The following is an 11356-nucleotide window of genomic DNA, read 5'->3' as shown; positions in this document are numbered from 1 at the left end:
TCTGTTTGACCAGTTTCGATGGGCTACCATTTTTTTGAAGATAAACTTGAGGTCTAGTTATTACTGACTCAAGGTGAAGGACTCTGATGTCTGAAATATCGTATTCCATACTCGATATGGGTATTACAAGTTTTTTGTGATGTCATTTGGGTTAACTAATACCCCTAATATCTTTATGGATCTGATGAATAGGATGTTTCAACCATATCTGGACTAATTTGTTGTCATGTTTATTGACGACATATTGGTGTATTCTCGGACTGAAACTTACCACGATGAGTATTTGAGGATCATTCTACAGACTTTGAGGGAATATAAGTTGTATGCTAAATTAAGCTAGTATGAGCTTTGGCTAAGCGAGGTAACTTTTCTAAGACATTGTTTTGGCTGAGAGTATTCGAGTGGACCGGGTAAAATTGAGGTGATTATGAATTGGAAGTAACCCAAGAATGTCCCAGAGATTCGTAGCTTCTTGTCCTTAGCTGACTATTATAAATGCTTTGTAGAGGGATTCTCTATTATTGCAGCTCCTCTAACGAAGTTATTAATGAAGGATGTTCATTTTTTCTGGTCCGAAGCTCAGCAATTTAGCTTTGAGAAACTGAAGAATGTTCTAATCGAGGAACAAGTGTTGATTCAGTACGAGTCTGGGAAGGATTTTTCAGTTTACATTGATACTTCTCATTCTGGACTAGGATGTGTTCTGATGTAGGATGGGAAGGTTATAGGTTATGCGCCACATCAGTTAAAGCCATATGAGTTCAACTACCCTATCCATGATCTGAAGTTAGTTGTAGTGTTCTTTGCTCTGAAGATCTGGAGACATTATCTCTATAGAGAGAAGTACTATATTTATACCGACCATAAGAGTTTGAAGTATCTATTTACTTAGAAGAAGTTGAAATGAGGCAACTAATATGGTATCATTCGGGATTATATGATAATGATAGTGTTCTAAGCTGGTTAGAGCTTCTGAAGGATTATGATTACGAGATAGAGTATCATTCGGGTAAGGCTAATGTGGTGGATAATACCTTGAGCTGTAAGACAATATCTGATCTAGGAGCCTTGTTTGTCAGATTGAGGTTATATGATAATGATCATCTGTTGGTAGAGTTACTTGTTAAGCTGGCCTTATCTGATGAGATCAAGGCTAAGTAACTTTTGGAAAGCTCTTTGTTTTCCATTATCGAGTATGTTAAACAGGGTTTGAGTTCAGATTATACATTCGACCAAGATGGTATTTTGTGCTTCCATGGTCGTTACTATATTCCTAGGGATGAAGAGATAAGACAAACTATTCTTCAAGAGGCCTATAGTAGTCCTTATTCTATGCACCTTGGTAGAGACAAGATGTACAAGAATCTCAAAGAGCATTACTATTGGGTTAGTATGAAGAAAGCTATTTCTAGTTATGTAGCGAGGTGCTTGACTTGTCAGCAGGTCAAGGTAGAGCATCAACATTCGTCTGGGTTGTTGCAACCTATTAAGATTCCATAGTGGAAATGAGAACATATTATAATGGACTTTGTGACTGGTTTGACTCTGACCCATTCTAAAAAGGATTTTGTATGGTGATTATCGATAAACTCACCAAGTCAGCTCATTTCATTTCGGTTAGAATTAATTAGTCTTTGAAGAAGATGGCTAGATTGTATATCTATGAGATTGTCAGAATTCATGGTGTTCCTTTGTCCATTATTTCTGATCGAGATCCGAGGTTTATTTTTAGATTCTGGGAGGCTCTGTACAAGGTTATAAGTACTCGTCTGAACTTCAGTATGGCTTTTCATCCGTAAACTTACGGTCAATCTGATAGAGTGATTCAGGTTCAGAAGTACATGTTACGAGTCTGTGTGATCGACTTTTATGGTAGTTGGGAAGATTTTCTACTGTTAGCCAAGTTTGCTTATAATAACACTTACCATGCTAGCATCCGTATGGCACCGTATAAGGCTTTGTATGGACAAAAATGTCTTACTCCTACTTGTTGGACTGAGTTGCATGACAGAAAAATTTTGGGTCCAGAGTTTGTCCAAGAGACTGAGGATACTGTCAGATTGATCCGTGATCGCCTGAGAGAGGCATTTTATAGACAAAAATCTTACACTGATTAGAGAATGAAGATATGAAGTTTGAGGTTAGGGATCAAGTTTTTCTAAAAGTATATTCCTAGAAGAAAGTGCTGAGATTTGGACGTAATGGTAAGTTGAGTTAGAGATTTATTCTGAAGAAAGTCAGACTCATTGCCAATCAGCTCGAGTTACCTCCCCAGATTAGTTGGATTCATGATATCTTCTATGTTTCTATGTTGAGATGATATTATCCAGATCTAGGTCATGTCATTTAGATTGAGGATGTAGATTTGAGACCAGACCTATCTTATGAAAGAACCTATTCAGATTTTAGACATGGATGAGATAGTTCTTTGGAATAGAAAGATTCTGATGGTCAAAGTTTAGTGGAGAAACTGTTGTCTCGTAGAGCCTATTGGGAGACACTAGATTCGATGAAAGATCATTTTTCGCATCTGTTCAAATCAGGTAAATTTCGAGTATGAAATTTATTTTTAAGGGGGAAGAGTTGTCACACCCCAAAGTGGAGGCTAGAATTTTTCTTAAGTTAATTTTTGGATTTAATTTGAATTTTGGTTATGTAGGGGACCAAAATGAAATTTCTTATAGTTTTGGATCCAAATAAATAAATCTTGAAAGCTCAAGAGCCTATGACATGGTTTTTCCAATTCTTATATTAGGTCTCACAAATTTAGACCAAACCCTTTTTTGGAAACTCCGCCCCCTTTTTCTTTTCTCTCTCTTTCCTCTTTTATCTTTATTCTCCAAGCCACGTTTAAACTTCATTTCACCACCAACTATCACTCCATTTTTGACACCACCCTTTTCATTGGGTTCCTCTCATTTTCTGACTCTATTGGTACCGATTTTGTGGCCTCTGCCTCTGGCGTGTGAGGGGGTGAGAGAAAGTAAGTTTTTGTCGAAGCGTAATCAGGCTCTCCGCCTTTTACCATTGTAAATTGATCTTGGTAAGTGGTCCTAAATTCTTCAAAATAATTTTTAATCAATTTTAGATTTTTTCTTTCACCGAAAATTGTCGCACGCGCCCCTACGTGCCTCCGTCACGCGTGTGGCTTACTTCTTCTATAGAAACCTTCTGGAAGAGGGTTAACCCAACCCGAAGACCCATCCAATCCTAACCTGCATCTAAACTAGCCCAAACCCATTTCTTAAACTGGCCCAAGCCAAGCCAAGTTGTGTCGCGCCTAGCAGCCACGATTTGATCGCACCGTGTTTGAATGTCGTCGTTAACTTTAACCGACGTTGACTTTGTTTGAAAACCTCCCTCTTGACCTTTTTTGACATCCTGAGTCTGATTTTGAAATCCATTTCATCAAATTCAGATCCAAAATCCTTAAATCGAGCTCGTTAATCCAAAAATGTTTAGTATTTTTTAGTATTTTATTTAGAATTGATTATGTATTTTATTTGGGATTATATTTTCGTGAAGGTACTCGTGTTTCCCCTAACAGAGGGTTGACTAGATAAGGTGTTTCTCGTCCGATTGATCAACCTAACGCATATTCTTCAAGGGTTATCCGTAGGTTTTCGTAAATTACCTACTTAGGGTTTATTTTTTATTATACTAGACTTGTGACCTATTTTCAATTCGTAGGATCTAGCACTGTAGCCGATCGTGATAAAAAACATGTTAGTAAGCTACCATTCCAGACTTCTCATACCAATTCAGGTGTGTTCATATTGGTTTTAAAGTATCGTTTTAAACTATTTGTCTGAACTGTTTTAAAATTCTGATAATACTTAATATTCATACTGCACATCTGTTTACTATATACTTTGACTTTTGATATATGGTTTATGTATATTTCTAACATGATCTCTGGTTATAGTATTTCTGTACCTAATTCTGGATTTTGGTATGATTTAATGTTTTGTAAACTAAACCATTGTTTCACTATAATTGGGGGTATTGTTGGAGGAAGTGTTTTAGGCATAGTCTATGACTACTAAGACCTTACTGCTGACACCTCTGCTTTGTGCACATGCTAAGACCTTACCGCAGGTACTTATACTATCAGTATAAGATCCTTCTAGGCGTACAGGTGGGTGTATGGTTCAGGTGAACCTACACACTATGTTCGGATGGGGTAGTGAATCATTATTTAAAAAGCATGTTTCATAACTAAAATTTTACTAAAATATCATTTGAATGTTTTTACATTGTAAGGAGCAAATTGAGCTTTTTAGCTCACTCTTTAAACTTTTACTTTTCAAATACTATCCGACAGTAGGTTAGCAGACTTGGCATCAAGAGGATCAACTATTCTCCCTTTTGATTTTTGTATATTTCTACATGCCTCTTTTGATATATTTTGGTGACACGTGTTTTACTATTGTCTTAGTATACTGTATTACCGATATTTTGTTTTTCAGATGTTGGTAACTTTATATGTTTACCGTATGAATATTTTTTATGGTTATTCCTCACCATACTATATTATGGATTCTATTTAACGAAATTAATTTTAAATATAGAAAGGAAAATATTTACATGATATGTGACTACTAAATTTGGTCGTAGAGACTAGGCCGAGTCTAGGGGGTTACACGAATGGTGACGGTAATGTGGCTTGTGGATGTCGGAATCGGTCAGAATCGATGAAAAACGGTGACGGTATCCGATGAACCTTTGAAAGCTTCTCCACAACAAACGGTGACAGGGATTTATTCAAGGGTCGACATTGGTGTTGATGACGGTGGTGGTCACCACTAGCAGGTCGACGACTATGGGAAGGGGGAAGAGAGGAAGCACTGAGGGCGCTGAAGTTACGTTTTTTACAAAAAAAATAAATTATTTTTAATTTTAAATAAATTCTCAAAATTATCAGAGCGTGACACACATCACTTAACGGAGATATTTAATGGCGATTAACGTCCATACACCTAAAAATATAACGTTTGAAACATTAGTCACCTAAACAAAAAATTCTTTAGACACTAAAACATTTTTCAATGGCACTCATTTTTATATTAAGCAAAAGAGAGCAGAAGTAATAATTGGAACATTATTAGTTTTCAATAGTCATTTCATGCCTATATAAATTCATCGAATATTGGTGGAAACAATTATGACTTTGTGAGAATCTTTTGAATAAAGCAACAATAAAAGAATATGAAAACGGCCAACACATTTGGGGGAAAAAGGGATAATGATGAATGGTATATTCACAATTTGCAGAATGAAACTAATGAATTAGTGTGAGAGAGGTCAACTAATTTGAAAAGTCACACTCAAAGGACCCAAAATGAAATATTTCCTCCTGTTTTGTCCCTCTCATCTTGTGTATGTTAGAAATAATAAGGATACAAAGCCCATTTAGAATGATGGTGTATAAATTTTGAGTGTATAAATTTATGAAGGATCATGCCAAATTCAGGGGTAATGTCCATTCCGACGATTATATCAGTTAGAATGAATTTTTTTTAAGACAGTGAATTTTTCACGATTCAATCAATTTTTTTAATGAATACTTTCATGAATGGAAACCATTAGTTAACAAATGATTAATGCAATAAATTTGGGGCTTTGTACCCTAAAATGAAACGTTATCGGGTCAAAATACTCTATAATAAAAGAATTAGGGTCAAAGTGACTATTTAGTTCAACATTAGAGTTTTTTTGTCTTAAAATGACAAATCGAGATCAAAATACTCTAAAAAAAGAATAAGGGTCAATATGACCATTTTGGTAAACACTGGTAATTTCTAGGAACAAAATCAATTTCTTTAACCACATAGATAAGTTAGTTTATTATTATTTTTACATTGAGTGTTAGGATCTACATTGTTTTACTTAGTGCGTTTGTTTATTTGGTTAAATTCTAGGTTTAACCTTTTTAATTTTACATATTACTCAAGTAAGTCCTCAATTCGTGTGGATTAATTATTAGGTTTTGTGATTTTAATATTAAACGTAAATCAAATTTAAAAATATTTGATAGTACTTAGTATAAAACAACCGATGACGACTCCATATTCGATGAGCTTCAAAATTCACTAATTTCAAACTATCCGAAATTTCGAGAGAAAAAAATTCATTATAAAGGATTAGAAAGCTCTCATTTTCTAAACTTTAGATATTTATAGAGCCTGTATTTGATCATCGAGAAACAATATTCTTTATGAAATAAACTTAATTATTAAAAATAATTCAACTAATTGAATTATACCAAAATTTCTATCTTGACGTCAATTCTTTAAATTATTGACTTTAGTATCTCAACAACATCGATTCTAATAAATATCTAAGCATTTTTGAAATGTAATGGATCGATCAAAAATTACTTCACAATAATAAATTTCTTAAAATTAACCATTCATGATTATGTTATCACAAAAATAATTATAAGAGGAAAACTTTATAGATATAAGATTATTTCATACACATGATAAACAACATTTAATATGTGATATAGACTCAAACTTTAACAATCATAGATAAAATAAAGAAAAACTCACAAGTACAATCATATAATAAGATAAAAATAACTTATATAGATACTTATATATATAAAAGCTTTCAATTGGAGTTGTATATGATGAAGTCTCTTATATGTTGTATAACTTCATCTGCCACTTCAGAAAAGGGATGGTCAGTGAAAAAACTATGTTGTTGGCCTTCAAACTCCAAAAATTCAATCTTTTTGCCTAATTCTTTAAGCCTTGTAGCATAGTCTTCAAGCCTGTCTCTCAATATTTCACCCCCACCCACCACCACCATGATCGGATCCAATGGCACATTTTCAAGGCTTTGGCTATAAGGTCCTATAGGGTTCACCAAGGGGTCATCAAATGTACTTCCCACAGGGATTGATAGTCTCCAAAACCTATTAAAAAAATCACCTTTGAGGTAAAGTTTCTCCAATGATAATAACAAAAATAGTTACTAAGTCACTTTGATCTTTGTTCTTTTCTTGTGAGTAATTTAGCCTCTAACATTTCAACTTTTGGTAAAGAATAGCTCCTATTAGATGGAAAGCGTTAGTTGACGAACAGTAAACGCATGTTGCTGATGTGGTATTTTCTCATATGCTTACTTGATAACATGTCACATACCATGTCACCCAAAGTGATGATGTGACATGTGAAATGTCACTAGTTAAGCACAGGTTTGATAACATGTCACATACCATGTCACCCAAAGTGATGATGTGACATGTGAAATGTCACTAGTTAAGCACAGGTGAAAAAGTCATGCCATAAATATTAGTTGACTGTTAGTCAACTAAAGATTTCCTTACAACATGAGCAATTTTGATAAAAAAAAATTTTGAATCATTGGAGGTTCAAATGCTCCAAATAATAAAAGAATAATTATCAAAGTGATCATTTGAGTAAACGTTGAGAACTAATTTTGTCATTATATCTAACAAATATGTTGATTAGTTGTCATGTAATTTCATGGTAAAATATTTATTTCTGACCTCTTTATCATGCTTATATTTTAGATATAGTCATTGTACATTAATATGACCTAAATTTAAGAATATGATCCTATGTCATTGTAAAATTATGATTTGTCCCATCAAATATAATGTGAAGAATTAAGATGTGATTATGCAGTGATATGCAAACATGCACTAACAAAATATCTTAGCACATTATAAGCATGCTAACAAAAATCTTTCATTTTCAGTCCTTTGAATGTGACTTTTCAAATTAGTTGGCCTAGACTCACAATAATTCATTAGTGTCATTCTACAAACTGTCACCATTCATTAATATCCTCATTTGTTTTTGTCAAATGTGAGCATTTTCATGTACTTCTTTTGTTGCTCTATTCAAAAGATTCTCATGAAGTCATAATTGTTTTCACTATTGCATGAATTTGACAAGGATTATAAGTCATTAGTCTCACTATTGCACTACTAGAATAGATAACACCAACATAAGCCAATTCAAGTATTTTGTGCTAGGAAGTATGCTTCATGAAATATTTTAGGAATCATAAAATTTCAGGGATGCGGAATTATATCATCAAAATAAAGTTCAGAGAAAATATCTAAATTATATGAGAATTTGAAATTTCTAAGAGTAAGACTGCTCCCGACACCCACCACCTTAGTCTAGCCCTGTCTATATGGATCTTGGGATTGGGCAATTTCAAGCACCCACTTTTGAGTTTTCATTTGTTCAGCACTATCAACCATGGGAAATTACTGATTCATTTTCTTCTGAAAATATTTTCAAACAAGGGTAGATTGATCGTACACCCTAAAGTTTTTCAAGCACAAACTTTGGAGTTTTCATTTGTATTTTTTTATGATCTAGCTTAGCACAAGCTTTTTAAAGGCTCGCACTTCTGACACAAAGGTTTCAGTTTTCATTTCTTCAGTACTATCAACCATGGGGAAATTATTGATTCGTCCCCTTTTGAAAAGATGTTCAGATATTCATGTGCTACTTCTACACTAAATAAAAATCATGCTGCACAATGAAAGATTCTCTGATTTTGTACTCAATTTTTTTTAAAAAAAAGGCATGATTTCTATATTCCATTCAAATCATGGATTAGTTTTATGTTTTGGGTCAATTCCAGAATAGTGAAGATGAAGACTTTGGGTATGCAGGCTATAGTTAAGAAGAATTTCCCCCTAATAAATGGAGCAACCATGAATTAATTAATAAAACACATGATAAAGCAATGAATAAATGAAATTGTTTGCTTCAACTTCATTTCTACTTTTATATAGAATATGGAATAAAGATTCTTGGAAAATCTTGGGATAGATTTAGTTCCTATTTAATTTGGTCCTACTTAAATTATAAAGGTCAGCTGTCATCAAACTATAATTTAGGTTTTAAATTAGCCATCTTTTTTCTCTCAACAAGAGGAAGTAGGGGTAAAGAGGGACGCAAGATTTTCAGTTAGAGAACTTATAAAATTTTACAGAAAAGATAATTTATAAAATTTTATGAGGTGTTTAACATATTATTGATAGAAAATACCAAGAAAAATATAAAATCTATTGATTCGAATAAATAAAACAATTCGAGGAAAGTGCTAAGATCCTAACCTGTCGTACATCTCCAAGTTCCAAAATGCCTCACAAGGATGCTCTTGTTCGCTCTTTGTTCTCACACTCCCACCAAAAAATGGAGCCACCAGCACATACCCTCGAACCCTAACCGGCGCCAATTCCATCGAACCAGCCTCGAACCTAACCGCCAAATGATGAGCCAAGTTGCCGCCCGATGAGTCACCCAAAACAAAGACCCGGTCGAAGTCCACTCCGGTCAACCATGGATCCACGTTCTCAACATTCTCATGCATGGCTTGTTCCTTTAGCCACTTCATGGCTAAACATGCATCATCAAAAGCTGCGGGCAACTGGTGCTCCGGGGCCAGCCGGTGATCCGGTGCAATAACAACCGCGTTTAACGCGGTCGTTATACGAACACAAAAGTTATGAAAATGTGGGAACGTGAAAGAACCGAAACAGAAACCGCCGCCGTGCAAATAGAATATAATAGGAAGATTTTTAATGGAACCAGAAGACGGTTTATATATACGAAGACAAAGGTTTCGCTTCGAGTCGAAAAGTAGGTCCTTGTAAAGGACCGAATCGTCGTCGAGAATCGAAGTGGCGCATGGGACGTCGGGCTTCCGATAAATGGTGCCGTCGCTGTAGAGCTGGAGAAGGCCGAAGCAGTCTTCAACGACATGCGGGAGAGAGCCCATGTTGCTTGTGCTGTTGTTTGGTACAATGGAAAATTTTATGACCCTCTATATATAGAAAGTTGGGAAGGAGTAAAACTATGATTTTGCATGTAATTGAATTAATTACATGATTATTAAATGTTAGTCATGATCTATGTGGGATGACTTTGAAGATTTATCCACTGTTTTTGATAAGAATTTACAATTTTTAATGATACAGTCGCCATCATCTTTAATTAACAAAACATCCTTAATTTAATATAAAGTGATTAGACATATCTAAAGAGATTATTCGACATCATTTTATAATCGAAAAAAATGATAAACATGTTTTATAATAACATCATCTAAGAAGATATTAAGATAAAATTTCAGAAAGAATCAATTATAAATATATTTAAAAAATTTAAGCACATGAATATCATATATAAACTTGACCCAAGTCTGTCACAATACCTTTAGTGGATTTTGTTATTAAGAATATGTACTAGATTTATATTAACAGTAGTACCAACCAAACTAAATGCAATTGATAATGATTAATTAAAATATCAACCTTCCCATTTAAGGGTAATGAATGAATAAAGCGTTCGGTGAGCTGTTCGTGAATTGTTTATATAGTCTGTTTATGTTCTTTTTGTTAAGCTAACTAAACGAGTATGAACAAATTTTTTATGTTCATTTAATAAATGAATAAATACGAATAGAGATGTGTTCGGTTGATTTATGTTCACGAATAAACTCGTTTATAAGTCTGTTACCCCGGTTCATTTATGTTTAATTCAACACAAGGTGAACTTTAGAGTTCAAATTATGAAGCAAGAGGAGTTTAAGGACTAGTGGTGTAGTTTCACCAACATGTTAACGAACACTAAACATACATGTTAGTAAACACTGCCATGCTTGCGAATGTTAAACGAACATCTTCATGAATACTAAACGAACCGAACAAAAACAATTTCAAAAACAAACAAACAAATACGAACATGATATTATAAATTTAAATGAACATCAATTAAACATGAATATCTTCAAAAATAAATAAAAAACACGAACACAATTTTATTTGTTCAAGCTTGATTCATTTACAATATTATTCACACTTTTATGTTAAATTGATCATTATTAATGATATATAGGGTCGCATATATTCATTTTTTATTTTGATATCTTTTATACTCTCCCGTCTTATAAAAAAAATGTCTCTTACTGACTTTTTGAAAGTCAATTTTTTTAAACTTTGAAAATGATTATTTTAAATAATTAAATTTTATAAAATATATATTGAAAACTACTTAACTCAAGGTTTTTAAAATATAATTTTATATATTTTTATCAATAATAAATTTTAAATAATGATTAGTCAAAGTTTAAAAAAATTGATCAAAAAAAAGTAAATAATTAACATATTTTATGAGACAGAGGGGATATTTATTTTTGAATTTGTATTTAAAATTTATAATTGTTTTTTAAAAATGACATGCACATATTCAAATTTAAATTATTTCTTTAAAAATATAATGTATTACTAATGCATTCATTATTTATTATAAATGAATACATGTTGGAATAATACAACTTATCTTCGATTGGAACACGT

The 11356-nt window shown here is 33.2% G+C and overlaps 1 protein-coding gene across 1 annotated transcript; it reads right to left on the bottom strand.

Moving 5' to 3' along the window:
• Nucleotides 1-6603: 6603 nt before the first annotated feature.
• On the bottom strand, nucleotides 6604-9836 carry LOC120189564 (probable carboxylesterase 15). The gene is made up of 2 exons (XM_039192815.1): nucleotides 9113-9836; nucleotides 6604-6922 (listed from the first exon to the last, which is right to left on the bottom strand). Exons 1-2 carry the CDS (start codon nucleotides 9775-9777, stop codon nucleotides 6616-6618), a joined length of 972 nt encoding a protein of 323 aa, XP_039048746.1. The 5' UTR covers nucleotides 9778-9836; the 3' UTR covers nucleotides 6604-6615.
• Between the last annotated feature and the right edge of the window lie 1520 nt (nucleotides 9837-11356).

This window comes from Hibiscus syriacus, unplaced genomic scaffold, assembly GCF_006381635.1.
Source record: "Hibiscus syriacus cultivar Baekdansim isolate YM2019G1 unplaced genomic scaffold, ASM638163v2 tig00116958_pilon, whole genome shotgun sequence".
In the NCBI taxonomy this organism is placed as follows: Eukaryota; Viridiplantae; Streptophyta; class Magnoliopsida; order Malvales; family Malvaceae; genus Hibiscus; species Hibiscus syriacus.
Note: the sequence above shows the minus strand (reverse complement) of the source record. Positions and strands in the feature narration are given on the sequence as shown.

What these genes read in the sequence shown, in the direction of transcription:
- LOC120189564 (XM_039192815.1), bottom strand. Translation starts at nt 9,777, where the DNA reads ATGGGCTCTCTCCCGCATGTCGTTGAAGACTGCTTCGGCCTTCTCCAG. An exon ending in AACTTGGAGATGTACGACAG is followed by an intron (nt 6,923 to 9,112) that starts GTTAGGATCTTA and finishes TTTTTTTAATAG; the next exon opens with GTTTTGGAGACTATCAATCC.